The sequence below is a fragment of the Bos javanicus genome, chromosome 1 (genome assembly GCF_032452875.1).
Source record: "Bos javanicus breed banteng chromosome 1, ARS-OSU_banteng_1.0, whole genome shotgun sequence".
Classification (NCBI taxonomy): domain Eukaryota; kingdom Metazoa; phylum Chordata; class Mammalia; order Artiodactyla; family Bovidae; genus Bos; species Bos javanicus.
Window position 1 is genome coordinate 137,121,970 of NC_083868.1, and position 15,128 is coordinate 137,137,097.

Below are 15,128 nucleotides of genomic sequence, written 5' to 3' on the forward strand. Positions count from 1 at the left end.
AATCAACCCTGAATATTCATTGGAAGGACTGGTGCTGAAGCTGAAGCTCCAATACTTTGGCCACCTGATGTGAAGAACTGACTAATTGGAAAAGACCCTCATGCTGGGAAAGATTGAAGGCAGAAGGAAAAGAGGGTTACAGAGGATGAGACGGTTGGATGGCACCACCAATTCAATGGACATGAACTTGGGCAATCTCTGGGAGATAGTGAGGGACAGGGAGGCCTGGTGTGCTACAGTCCATGGGGTCACAAAGAGTTAGACATGACTTATCGAATGAACAACAACAACAACAAATGTACTTGAATATACAGCAAGACATAAAAATGATACCTCTGAAAGAGAGGGTGAGTGTATACTTAAGTCCTTACTTCTGCTGATGTTGGGGCGGGCTCTCCCACTACTTTATTTCATAAAACAATATATTGCTTAAGGAAGGACCACTGTCCCAAACCAACCTTGTAAAGCTAGTACAGGATCCCTGTAGAAGTCACCTGCCAAAGAGACAGGAGAGAAGATCCTTTTTGGGATAGTAATCACAGAACTGCAACTTTTGGATGTTGTTACGAGCAAGTCTTTTGAAAAACATCACTTTAAGAAACCATATGTGTGCTAAGTCGCTTCAGTCATGTCCAACACTTTGAGACCCTATGGATTGTAGCCTGCCAGGCTTCTCTGTCCACAGGGATTCTCCAGGCAAGAATACTGGAGTGGGCTGCTGTGCCTTCCTCCAGGGGATCTTCCCGAACCAGGGATCAAACCTGCGTCTCTTATGTCTCCTGCTCTGGCAGGTGGGCTCTTAACCACTAGTACCACCTGGGAAGCCCAAGAAGCCATACAAAAAGTAGTAATTACAAATATTCACTTATATGTTCCTAAAAACTCCTCTAATATTATATGAATGAGTACATATATCTTGTATAAATTTTTCAGTGACAGTACCCTTTATCTCACGGTAATATGGCAAAGAGGACTAATAGTTCATCAAAATTCATGATTTTCTTTCCATCAAATAAGGTTGCAGCTGAGAAGTGAATACACTTCCCAGACTCCCCTGCACTTAAGAGGGACCAAGTGACTAATTTTAGCGAGTAGAACTGACATATTTTCCTTCTGGGCTGAGGTGTTTGATAAGCAGTTTGCCTTCTTCACCCTCTGATTCTTTTCTACATGCTCTCTGCAGATGAGGACGGCACTTTTGAAAACCGTAGGTCCAAAAGATGGAAGCCCCCAGTTCACAAATCACCACGTGTGAATCACACCAAGGATGAGTCACTTCCTGTTGGCCAGTAACATCTACATTGGACTGTTAGATGAATGAGAAAGAAATCTTCATTGAGTTAAGCCTCTGAGATTTGAGGTTCATTTGTGCAGCAGCCAAAATTACCCTTATAATTAATATATTTGGAAAATATTTTTAGGAGACTTAAAATTGGCTTGAGTGGTAAGATACAAGTTAAGGTGCATACAGAGAGTTTGAATAAAAGTATTTCGTAAAATACGAAAGTGAGAAGAAGCACTATTTTTTAACTTAGTGAATTATTTTATATATGATTTTAAGTTTATGTACTTAACCAAAAAATAGAATATTTTTAGAATATATTTAGCTACCTTATCTACAGCCTTAAAAGTTTGTCTGTTTAATGTAAATAAAAATCTAAACATTTTATTTTTCTCTTTATTTTCTAATATGGATAAAGTGGGATCACCTTACACTCAGGATCACCTAATTTGCAGGTATATACTTTATATCTGTATTTGCTAACTTGGATTCTCCTTGCTCTTAATTTAAAAGTAAGCATGTTTAACTTCTGATACTCCTCTAGAGTGTTAAAAAGTCCCAATATAACAACAAATTTGACTTCTCACCTGTGAGTGACACTTGGTTACTTTTTTCTCTATAGGTAAGCATCTCTCAGATAAAAAATGCCCCAAACCTGATTCATAACGTGAATTTATTCAAGCTATTCAGTGAGACAAAATGCTGCAGCACCCTAAATAAACACGAGCTCAGGACTACTGGGTGCAGAAACCAGGGAGGAGAGGCCAAGAAAAGTGGGTAGTTTCTTTTGTCATATCCCAACGTGACAGTGCCTATTCCTAGAGTTGATCCTGGAATGTGCACTGGATTTATTAACTCTGTGCCTGTAGCCAGTCTTCAGAGCGGAAGTCTTTTGCAGGGCTTTTTAATTGACAGAGCACTTGATGTCCATGTCTTTGCATTCCCATTTTTGGCCCTGTTTGGATTTTCTCCATGTTATGGGCATCATCTCTCCATTCTGACTCTAGGTATTTGAGAGCAAAGCTTGCTAAGACCACATTTTAGTTCTCTCTTTATGCTTGGCACCCAGTTAGAAGTTCAACAAAGAATGAACATACTTTTTCCCTAGCTGCAGAACTCACTTTCTTTGTAAGCAGTGAAGATTTTGGTTGCGAATGGACCTCTTTGTTGCTACTTTCCTATTCTACAAATTCAGGTAGCCAGAAACCTACAGCCAGGACTACCAAATTTGCCAAAAGAAATGCAGGATACCTTGTTATTAAGAATTTCAAAATGGCAACACTGAACTGTTAAACCAAGCATAGGCTCTTCCGAGCACAGGGCCTTATGTAACTGCAGTCAAATGGTCCTGACTGCAGCTATTGTGAATGCCTTGAGGGGAGAGCAAAATGCACCTCCCCAGCTAACCCTGAAATAAAACTCATGAGCCCCTGCTCTAATTCAGTTCTTGCACTGTGATTATTCCATCAACAATATCCATGAGGTCTCTTTTTCCCAACAAGAATGCCAGTGTCACAGCAGACACAAATTTTTGCTATGACCTTGGCTAGGTGGCCAACTCTTTCTGGTTTGCCCAGGGCTTTACCGGTTTTAACAATGAAACTTATATGTTCTGGGAACCCCTCCAGTTCTGGGTAAACTAGGACATTGGTCTCTCTGACTGTGGGCTTTCTAGTGGGCTTTAGCCAAGCCTTGGTCAGCTGGAGGGCCACACCAGATTGCAAAGTAGTGGACACTATGCAGAGGAATACTTTAAGAATCCTACCTGGTGGATATGAATAACCATAAGTTTCATGGATATGTTTGAAGTCTTTAACTGAAAGAACATTATTTGTAACCAGCAATGAACGATTTTTTCTTGATATCTTCTATCACCCTGTGTTTTACAAGAGAACAGTGTAATGTCCACATCCTTCTTAGAATACCTTAATCTTTTTTTAAAAAACATAATTTCTGTCGCTGATAGGGGGTGGTTCTATCAAATTTTTCATCTACTGTGTCTGTACGTGATTTCCCAATTAAAGTCTTTAGGAAAATAAAGAAAAAAGGAGTCATGACTAAGCAAAGATACGGTTACCATTCTTCCCCCAAATAGAAAACTAAACCAACCAAATAGACAAGACAACCCTTAAGTCAATAATAACACTAATGATCATAATACCTGGTTTCCAGTGGTATTAATTTTGAGAAACACCGCTTAGACACTTACCCATCCTGGAAGTACAATTCCATCATGTGGCAGGACGCATAGGGAGGAAGGATTCCGTTGTAAACATCTAGCGCCATCTGCAGGCCACTTACAGTAGTGTCATGCTACAGAGATTTTGAAACAAACATTTTTTATTTTATCTCTGTTTTAAATTTACATTCACTAGAGAAGGCAATGGCAACCCACTCCCGTACTTTTGCCTGGAAAATCCCATGGGCAAAGGAGCCTGGTAGGCTACAGTCCATGGGGTCACTAAGAGTCGGACATGACTGAGCGACTTCACTTTGACTTTTCACTTTCATGCATTGGAGAAGGAAATGGCAACCCACTCCAGTGTTCTTGCCTGGAGAATCCCAGGGACGGGGAGCCTGGTGGCCTGCCATCTATGGGGTCGCACAGAGTCGGATACGACTGAAGCGACTTAGCAGCAGCAGCAACAGGTGTGTAACAAGCACTTACAGAGTACCATGGTGGTTTCTGATCCAACTAAATTTCCCATAACCCCAGTGATTTAAGAAGTAGAGAGGGAAAGGATGAATTTTGATTGTGCATCTCCTTGGTGCTAGGCAATGAGATTTACATACATACAAGTATTTCCTTTAAAAAGATGAAGAAACTGAGACCCAAAGAAATGAAGTAACTTGGGCAGAATTCCCTGGTGGTCCAGTGGTTAGGACTCTGCACTTTTGATGCCAAGGGCTTGAGTTCAGTCCTTGATTGGGGAACTAAGATCCCACAAGCCATGTGGTACAGCCAAAAAGAAAAAAAAAGGGTGGGGGGAGGGGACGGAATTAAGTAGCTTACTTTATGTCATACATCTTCAAAATGGCAGAAAGTAAATCTGAGTCAAGTCTTCTGATTTTGTCCTATGCCTACCCCGTAGAACATATCTCTGTTTTAGTGTGTTTCATTGATTTTCATTTAATTTTAAAATAACTTGGAATACATTAATGCTAAATTATATTTGTTTTCCATAGATTAATATCATCTGTGATTTTAAAGTTGGGGAAGAATATATAAGGTTACAAACATTTATACAGAATAAAATGTAAAGAAGTAGAGAGTGTAGCTTAAAATAATTGCTAAAGTTTTACTTTAGAATAGCCAGAAGGCATGGGAGACTGGTTTTCAATTCCAGTTTTGCCATTGATTAGCTATCTAATCTTAAGAAATTCTTAATTTTCATATCTATAAAATGGGCCCAACATTTGGTTACCTAAACTATATGGCAGTGTTTACATACTCCAAAGGGGTTAGAACCAATTCACTAGAGGAAAAAAAGGAGTTACAGATTTATGACTTGCCAGAAGTCATACAACAAGTTACAATTAGAAACCAGAAAACCTGAAACTATCAACAAATTTCAGGCCTGTCTTTCTCTAAGAGGCACTACACTTTGTTTCCTCCATGAAACTTTTCTCTACTCTATACCATTTAGAACCCCAGATAATAAACTCTGCTTTATCTTTAATTGCTTCTTTCATCTTCTTGCAGAATGACACCAGCCAGACCACATCTGAGAAATCCTCTGTCCTGCAGAAATGGGTGGGAGCCTGACCCAGCCCTCCATGTCCTGTTTACCGGCTCATCCCAGACTCCATGGACACCCATTTCAGTGCACGGTACATCCCTGGAATTCTCCTCTTTCCCTGGCTGCTGCTTCAACATGGATGTCTTTTCTGAGATCTCACTCTCTTTCCTTTCTGCACCCAAATATAACTCTGACTTCAAGTTGGAGCTTTCCTTCCCCCTTTTTTTTCTATCACCTCTGCCATCTGAAGATTCCTACTTGGATGTTGCTGGCACTTCAAACCCAATTGTCTAATCAGTATATTCACCTGGACCATGACCACATCTGTTAATAGTTCTACCCTCCTTCCAGTCATCAACATTTGAAACACCACCTTCATCCATGGCTTAACTTCCATACCACTGTCCTCCACCCACATTCCAGTCCATCACCAAGTCCTGTACACTCAGCTTTTCTTATAACCTTTCTACTTCTTTTCCTTTGTTATTTTGCCTCTAATTTTAGTTTGGAACAGAAATGATGTTTCCTTTCTCTGAGGCACTAATTCATTGTCTTGTGTGACATTGCTATTCTGCTATGCTGGGTGTTTATATGCTTACTTTTTTTGTCAGTGAAAAAAGTCAAAGTTGCTCAGTTGTGTCCGACTCTTTGTGACCCCATGGACTATACAGTCCATGGAATTCTCTAGGCCAGAATACTGGAGTGGGTAGCCTTTCCTTTCTCCAGGGGATCTTCCCAACCCAGGGATCAAACCCAGCTCTCCTGCACTGCAGGTGGATTCTTTACCAGCTGAGCCACAAGAGAAACCCAAGAATACTGGAGTGGGTAGCCTATCCCTTCTCCAGTGGATCTTCCCAACCCAGGAATCAAACCTGGGTCTTCTGCATTGTATGCGGATTCTTTACCAACTGAGCTATCAAGGATTAGACTGTAAATCCCTTGAGACCCAGAATTATATATTTCACTAAAAAATTTTGAACATCTGATAAGGAAATGATGATGAAGAAGTTGAGGCCCCTCCTGAGAGAGCTCACACACTTGAACAGATGTTGAATGGAGACAGAATACTTACTGCAGAATACATAATGAGTTTTCTGCGGTTTGATGGCTGAGTTGCACTCTTCATGTGATTGAGGATTTCATTGATCAGGACACCTTTATGAAGATAGATCAACAATGGAGCTGAACCAAATGTGGGCTTATATTTCAGTTCATAAGCTTTTTGCTCATTTGTATAGAGAGTCTCTCTGCCAGGATTCTCAAGACTTAAGAAGGGAGGGCAAGAACTCATTTTGCTGGAGCATCTGCTATGTGCTGCTGCTGCTGCTGCTGCTAAGTCGCTTCAGTTGTGTCCAACTCTGCGACCCCAGAGATGGCAGCCCACCAGGTTCCCCCGTCCCTGGGATTCTCCAGGCAAGAACACGTTTGAAACACCACTAGAGTGGGCTGCCATTTCCTTCTCCAATGCATGAAAGTGAAAAGTTAAAGTGAAGTCGCTCAGTTGTGTCCAACTCCTAGCGACCCCATGGACTGCAGCCTTCCAGGCTCCTCTGTCCATGGGATTTGCCAGACAAGAGTCCTGGAGTGGGTTGCCATTGCCTACTCCGCTGCTATGTGCTAGTAGCATGATTTACATACATTACTTACTGAATCCTGACTTCTATTCCCCATTCAGAGGTTAGGAAGTTGAGGCTCAGAGCCATTAAGTGACTCACTCACTGGGGAAGGAGAGATGGATTGGCACATTCAGATTTGATTCTACCAGATTTTGTTAAAACTCAAGTTAGGAGGTTGATGAACTTGGAAGGAATTTCAGATGGCTTTTTCCAGATAGTTGTTAGCCAGTGCTCTGCTCAGGGCAGGTCTGAAATGACAGTGCAGCATACACCTCTCTGTCTTCATCCCTCTAGTAGCCACACCTGGGTGAAGCCAGGGGAGAAAGCAGCTCTGTGGATCTCTGCACAGGGCACAGACTGTGTTCTGTGGACCATTGCTCCAGGTTACACTAGGTTTCACTATTGGGAGGCAGCCAGAACCTTCAGATTTCATCTAGGTCTCCAACTGTTGACAGTAGAGGAAGTTTGCCCTTTGCCCCTGTTGCTCCTAAGGTGGTAAAAGGCAAACAGACACACAGCAGAGTCTCCATCTTCTCAGCAGACACTGATGCTGAAGGCACCTGTGATGCAGGTGTTGTTCTGAGGAGGTGCTGCCTCAGGGGCTTCCACACCATCTCCTGAGGACTCCTTATGTCTTGTTGGTCGTCTCTCTACACTGCCTGTGGTCTCCTCCCTTGAGGATGACCAGTTTTCTTTTGTAATGAGCAGGGCATTGATGTTAACAGATTGATTACAATCCTAGGCTGTATGGTCCACTTTGTGAAACACACACTGAACAGCTACCACAAGTCAATTAGACTGGACTTCCCTGGTGGCTCAGATGGTAAAGCATCTGCCTACAGTGCGGGAGACCTGGGTTCAATCCCTGGGTCAGGAAGATCCTCTGGAGAAGGAAATGGCAACCCGCTCCAGTACTTTTGCCTGGAAAATCCCATGGACGGAGGAGCGTAGTAGGCTACAGTCCATGGGGTCGCAAAGAGTCGGACACGACTGAGCGACTTCACTTCACTTCACTTCCTGTCCTCAAAAATCTCGTAAAACAGTGAGAAGAGACTGTGGCATTGGTCTGTGTACCACCATAAGGACAAAGAGGAATGAACTAAGGAGGGAGATGATCGGCATCTGTGGCTGCTGGGACATCTTTAACTAGGAATGGAGGGAGCTAGAGGCTACATGTCCCATAGGTCTGTATTCCTCTGCCTCAGGGCAGGTTGGCCTCTGGGAGCCCTTTAGAACTGTGTCTTGAACTTCAGGCCACAATAGAAGTAAACTCTGGCTGAGTTTCTGGGAGTGATGATAGGCAGTCACCTTCAATCAGCAATTTGTTCCTTGTTAGTGCTTTTCTGGTGGCTCAGATGGTAAAGAATCCTCCTGCAATGTTGGAGACCTGGGTTCAATCTTTGGGTTGGGAAGATACCCTGGAGGAGGGCATGGCAACCCACTGCAGTATTCTTGCCTGGAGAATCCCCATGGACAGAGGAGTCTGGCGGGCTACAGTCCACAGGATTGCAAAGAGTCAGACACGACTGAGCGACTAAGCATAGCACAGCACAGCATATCTGAAAGGAGATATTCTACACTGACCAACATGCATTCTCTATAACACTTAGCTAATTAACATCAATTAATTAGTTAATGGCTAGACATGGATTTAGTTCAATTAGCAACTTGTTCCTTGTCAGTAGGTGTCTTTGCAGCAGCCTTCAGTGTTGATGATGGAATAGATCAGCTGTTGGTTCTGTAGTGGTTTCCCAGCTTGTCCCAGGAGAAAATAGGGGTAATTGTCATAAGCATCTACAGGCTCTGGCAGGCCAATAGTCAAGTTATATATGAAGGGAAATTGAAGTTCAGAGAGGTTCAGCAACTTGCCCAAGATCATACAACTTGTACACAGAGGGGCTAAGTTTCTCTGAACTCAGCAGGTCTAGCTTCAAAACCTTTCCTCTTAATTATTAGGCCATACTGTAGCATAAGCTAGCACCCAAGCTCCCTGGTGCATAATTTATTAAACCTGCACACACTGGACAAAATATCATTATTTGAGGATACAAACTTCACTTCTCTCTCTTGGGCTACAGCAGGAGTTGGCAAATTTGTTCTGTGAAAGTTATATGATTTATGCTATTCTCTCAAATCATCCTAGCCTCGCCTTCATTGAAACATGTGTATTACCATATGTGAAATAGATCGCCAGTCCAGGTTCGATGCGTAAGACAGGGATGCATCGGTGCACTGGGATGACCCTGAGGGATGGGATGAGGAGGGAGGTGGGAGGGGGGATCAGGATGGTGGACACATGTACACCCATGGCTGATTCATGTCAATGTATGGCAAAAACCACTACAATATTGTAAAGTAATTAGCCTCCAATTAAACTAAATTAATTAAAAAAAAGAAAGAGCAAAAATGTTATGTGATTTAGGCTCTGTGGGCCATGTGTTCCATCACAACCATTCATTCTCAAGTGGAAGCACAAAAGCAGTTAAATATACTGCATAAATGCATGAGTGTGACTGAGCTTCAGTAGCATTTTACTAATAAAAAATAGGTGGCAGCAGACCAGATTTGGCCTGCAGGCTGTAGCTGGCCAACCTCTGGTCTTCAGCAAGAAGCAGTTTCCACTAAAACAAACAGGTACATGCACATGCTCAGTCACTCAGTCGTGTTTGACTCTGCATCCCTGTGGACTGTAGCCTGTCAGGCTGCTCTGTCCATGGGGTTTCCCAGGCAAAAATACTGGACTTGGTTGCCATTTCCTCCTCCAGGGGATCCTCTCAACCCCTGGATTGACTGAATCCATATCTCCAGCTTCTCCTACATTGGCAGGCAGATTCTTTACCACTGAGCCACATGGGAAACTCTAATACAAACAGGACCAGGCATATATTCCTATATTAGTCTTAGGAATTAGTCTAGAGATTTCTTTGTGTGTGTGTGTGCTGGGGGTGGGGTGGGGTGTTGTAGTGGTGAAGGCAGTGAGGAGGATATTACTGAACAGTGTCACCCTTGAAACCAACTGATGGAACAGAAGTTCTGGCAAAGGTAAGAAGATGCCGGTCAAAGTCCTGATGTTCCCTTGGGACTCTGTCACCAAACTGTTCATGCTTTCTCTGCAGCATTCAGGTGCTTTATAACTCAACAAGTGTATAGTTGACAAATCTCTCTTGCTTTGCCAGATATGAACAATAGGCTGAAATTGTGACTTGGCAGGAATTATGAAGGTAACAACTTCCTGGCTCATTAATAGTACTGAGCTTCCCCTAGAACATAGGACAGGTGTGTGCATATGAGTGCTAGCTTTTGGAGTCTAAGACCCAGAGAATACCTTAGGGAAGGACTCTGATGGAATCTAGTTTAATGCACTCACCAGATGGGGAAACTGAGACCCAGAGAGAGAAGGTGACTTCCCCAAAATGCAATTTCTAGTAGTCAAAGGGAAAAAGTAAAGGAAATATAAGCAAGCTGTTGGGGAAAAAAAAAATCTCACATCTTATATTCAGATACAGACCCCTGCATCTATTAATAGATTCTTGTAGATTCCTTCCTGGCTTTCCCTGGCCTTTTCTTCACTGTCTCCTACATCTAGAGAAGTGCTTCTGAAACTTTAATGGGATTTCATTAAAATGTAGATTTAGATTCAGCTGCTCTGGGGTGGGAGATGGAATTCTGCATTTCTTGTCAGAGGCTTGGTGATGCTGACTTTGCTGGCCCATGGATTTCATCTTGAGTAGTGAGGGGATGATTGCCTGAGCCCATCATGACTAGGTTGGGGGAAACAGAGTCCTGTCTTCACCATCTGAAGCATTTGGCCACCATACTGTTGGCCCCTGCTGGGTCAGGAATGAGACCTGGTACTTGTGTGGTCAAGGAGGCCCAGCTTCCACCTTCTGTGTCCTTGGTTGTTTGGTATGTAGGACTGAGTTGCATCCTGGGCTCTGTTCCTACACACAGTCCATGTCCTGCCTGCTAATTTTTCCTAAGACACCAAGTTCCAACTATGACTCACCTCTGGGTGCTCTCCCAACCCCAAGGAAGGGCTGAGTCCTGCTGTCATGCCCTAAGCTTGGAGTGAGGACTTGTACATTCCATCAAGTCTCCCTCTGTGTCTTGCAACCAGGTCTCTGTAACAGCAGGCCTGCAGACTGACCATTTGTTTATGATGCTCCCCTAAATTCTTGCCCCAAGCACTATGTTCACCTCATATGAAATTACTCCCAACTATCTTGACTTCAGACCTCATTAGCTGTTCTTATTACAGGTTCCTTCACTCTTTATATGAGCTTTTCTAGCTCTTCCCCTGGTTAGTGACTTAAACTCTTTCTCTTGCTCTGCAGCCCTGAGTGAACATCCTTCCAGTCTGGTCCAACCCCTAGGATACTTTGTCTCTGTTTTCTCCTGGAGGTCTGTTGAACTTGTCCAACCTCAAGGTGAATAGGCTCCAACAATGGTGTGGAGTATGTGACTAAGAACATCTCCTATGGCTTAAAATTTCTTCATTGTTATGACAGCCTGGCACAGTGGACTTCTTCTTGCTCTCCATCTTTAGTTTTAATGTCTATATGAACGACATTTGAACCTGTCATATCCTCTTGGGTCTTGGCCTGCCACTCAGCTGCCCTCAGAGCCTCAGCACCTATCCCTGTCCTGCCTGGTCCTGGCTTCTTTCTTCTACCCACCTGTCCTGATTACAAGGGTTAGGCTATTGTATTAGGATCAGATGTCCTGTTCTACAACAGGTCAAATCCAGCTGAGAAGAGGCATCACTGAAAAGTCAACACCTTTTAACACCAATGAAAAAATTTGAGCAGTGTCATAAACTTGTCAATTGCAATACATATTAATCAACAGGGCATAATCAGCCTGCAAATTACATTGTATTAACTTTAACAGTGGTTACAACCAAGGGTTTCAAGAAAACAGGCCACTTTTGCCTTTCCTCCCACTTGAAAAATTCATCCAGTAAGCCACCAGGTATAATTGACTTTCATGGAACTCAGATACAAAATCCATTATTTTTTGATCTGGAAAGAATGAAAAGTATCATTTAGCATTATCCCAAAGTTTCTGTTTTCCAGCTGGGAAAATTAAGGCCCAGGGTGAATAATTTTGATAATCATATAACACATAATGTTTAACTGTATTAGGTACTATTTGTGCTAAGCCTTTGGAATACATACATTCATTTTCACCCTTAATACTTAAGAAGTGAGTAGTATTATTATCCCCAATTTGCAGAATAGAAGCTGGTGGAATGATTATGTGTCTAATTCAAGGTCACATAGCTGATTAACAGCTGATTAACAGTTAATCAGACCAGATCACTCAGCAACAATTCTAATGCACTTCTCTCATTTTTAAAAATACTTACCCCCCTGCAATCTAGATTTTTCTTTCTGCTTATGAATTCCAAAGAGGGACAGAAGGGACAATTCTGATATTTCTTTCAACTTAGTCATGGTGTCCTCTGTTGCCCAGGAAGGTAAAGTGAAATTATGAACACCCTGTATCAAAGAAAAAGGAAGAAAATATGTATTTTATTTCTGACTATCCTCTTTGTTGACTTTTTATCTCCTTCTCCCATGAGAAGTACTGTGTCCAGCCTTTCTTGGAAGAGAGGGAGAGTTCATGAAAGAGGAAAGTGAAGTAGCCTACAGAACAATTAAGTGAGAGAGATGTAAAATACCTTAGCCATATTGCAGAATAGCTCAGACTGAACTGTAGTAAGAAAAAAAAAAAATCCCAAGACTTGAACCAGAAAATGGGCTCTTGTTTTTACTGAAGACTTTTATAAGACTAAAAAGTCTTCCTTGAAACAGATGCTGATGATACACTGAAAATATTGGGAACGTTGAATGTGCTTTTGAGTCAATGACGTCTAACATGGAAGAGGGCAACAGGTACCATTTATTATCGAGTTGGAATTCTGAAAGTAACTTGCTCCTTAGACACTCACAATGCCCTCAAAGTCAGAAGTGGCTAGGAGTCAGGCGGCTGGTCAGAATTTTGCCCCAAGATTCAGTGAACTGGTTGGGAAAACAGAATTATGGTGGAGCATGATGACTGAGAAAAACACCTTGAAACCCTGAAAAAAAATAGTAATTTATCTAGCTACAAAGATTATTTCACATGCATTGTACAGCAAGCGAGAGATTCTTTCCTGATAGATCAATTTTAATAGACTGGTTCAAATTTTGCTTGTTTATTTCTATATCCAGAAATCAGGTAACTTTTTTCTTTTTATAAAACATTATAAAATCTTTATATAAAATATTATAAAATCTTTAAATAAAGTATAACAATTGCTTTTCTCATTAAAGTCCATGACAGGAACCCAGCATTTCTAAGTGACTGAAAAATAACTGGCGTGGCACAGAAAAGCAATTTTGCTTACAATTTTCTAAAGGGTGAATACGTAACTAACAGAGAGAAGCCAAAATTCTGAAGTTAATATAAATAAGTCTTGACTTATATTTCAATGTCAAACGCTATGTAATATATCTTATACAAGCAAAGGAAAATGTATTCATCTGTTTCAAAATAGGCATAAGTCATCAAATCAGATTTCATGTTAATCTTTGATATTTTTATGTTTACCTCACAAAATAAAGGGTCGTAGACTTTACTCCAAATTCCAAGAAGATCCTGGTCATGGTATCCTGTAAGTTTTGGCAAGACTTCTATAAAATCCTGAGACACACACAGAGGTAAAAAATTTTTATATTAGGGTTTCTCAACTTGAGCATTATTGATGTTTGGGCTACACAGTTCTTTTTTGTGGGGCTGCCCTGTGCACTGTAGGATGTTCAGCATCCTACCCTCTAGAGGCCATATCACCCCTAGTCTCTCAGTGGTGACAACCCAAAATGTCTCCAGACACTGACAAAGGGTCCCTGTGAGGCAAACTTGCCCTCAGTGGGAGCTACTGTTCTTCACATACAAGTACACCAGTAATACTGGCTATACTAATGCCAACCCAAAGATTTTTACAAACACTAATTATTTCTCATTTTTACATTAAACATTGTGGGTATGTGCTGGCAGTAGCCACATGCTCCTGGTGTGTCCTGGGATCAGACTGAGGTGTACTGCCTCAAATTCATTTTGGAAATAGGTGAAGTATAACTCATATGTAAATAAGTGGAAGGTGAGAAAGGAAACCATGTCTCAGGTCAAAGAACCCCAGGAAAACACAACAGAAACGGGACCTAGTTCTGGCTATAAGTGTGAGATTTGGATGGGATGCAAACATTTCTCCAGGTTCTGTATTGTTCTTAGATTGTCATGGCAATGAGACCCATTGGTCAGCTATCTATTCAATGGATTGACAGAAATTTCTGGGAAGCCTTTGGAAGATACTGTTTGTCTAGTGCATATATTTTCTAGGAAAATAAAATTTGTCAATATTAACCAAAATGAATTTCCATAAAATAAGCAGAAATAATTATTAAAGAGCCCCCAACTTCCCCCAACAAAACAAAGTGAAACAAATCTTCAGGGCCAGATTATTTTATGGGGAAATTCTATCAAGCTTTTCAAGTGTAAGTTATTCTAGTCTTATTTTAACTAGTCTGAAGCATATGAAGAAAAAAAAAACTTCCAAAAATTTTTTGTAAGCATTGATACTGACAAAGCCTGGTTAGAAAAGAAAACTATAGTCTGAAGTTACTTTGAATATCAATGCAAAAGGTCTAAGTAAACTCTTAACAAATAATTCAGTATCATACTAAAAAGAAAGAGTCTTGAATCTAGACATGTAAAGATGGTTCAGTAGTAGTAATCTATGAATATAATTAATCTTAGTAATTGACCCGAGAAAAGTAACTTAATTGTACTAAAAATGTTGAAAAAACCTTTCAAAAAATTAAATATCAGTACTGAAAAACACTCAAGAAAATAGGAAAGATAACTAACTCCTTGACTTGATAAAAATATCTCTATCTGGTCAAAAGGCCAATATGTTTAATAGGGAAATACTGCTAAAATCAGGACTAATACAAGAAAGCCCACTACCAATTCTATTATGTAGTACTGGACTGTAAGTACCAGCCAATACAAATAGGCAAAATAAGTCAGAAATACAAATATTGGAAAAGTAGAGGTAAGCCATTATTATTTGTAAATATTATAAACCTGAGACAAACTTAACAGAAAAATCTGTATGAAGAAAACCTTTAAAATGATCTTGAAGATAAGAACAGATAGGAAAATATTCTGTGTTCTTGGAAAGGAAGACTATACAAATTTGCAACAAAGTTTCAAATTCTCCCTAATTTATGCATTTAATATGATCTCAATAAAAACTTCCCTGGGCTTTCCTTGGGCTTCCATGGTAGCTCAGCTCCTGCAATGCAGGAGACCCGGATTCAATTCCTGGGTCGAGAAGATTCCCATGGTGAAGGGAATTGGCTACCCACTCCAGTATTCTGGCCTGGAGAATTCCATGGACTGTTTAGGCCATGGGGGTCACAAAGAGTTGCACATGACTGAGTG

The 15,128-nt window shown here is 41.2% G+C and overlaps 1 protein-coding gene across 2 annotated transcripts in view; it reads right to left on the reverse strand.

Annotated features, from left to right (window-relative positions):
* The window catches only part of ACP3 (acid phosphatase 3), a 58,242-nt gene that overhangs the window by 24,332 nt on the left and 18,782 nt on the right, over positions 1–15,128 (reverse strand). For both annotated transcript variants that reach the window (XM_061421355.1, XM_061421366.1), the window contains exons 6-9: positions 13,233–13,325; positions 12,007–12,139; positions 6,095–6,177; positions 3,492–3,595 (exon numbers count right to left, since the gene is read on the reverse strand). In XM_061421355.1, the coding sequence (XP_061277339.1) occupies positions 3,492–3,595; positions 6,095–6,177; positions 12,007–12,139; positions 13,233–13,325 (413 nt within the window). The remainder of the gene's footprint in view (positions 1–3,491; positions 3,596–6,094; positions 6,178–12,006; positions 12,140–13,232; positions 13,326–15,128) is intronic.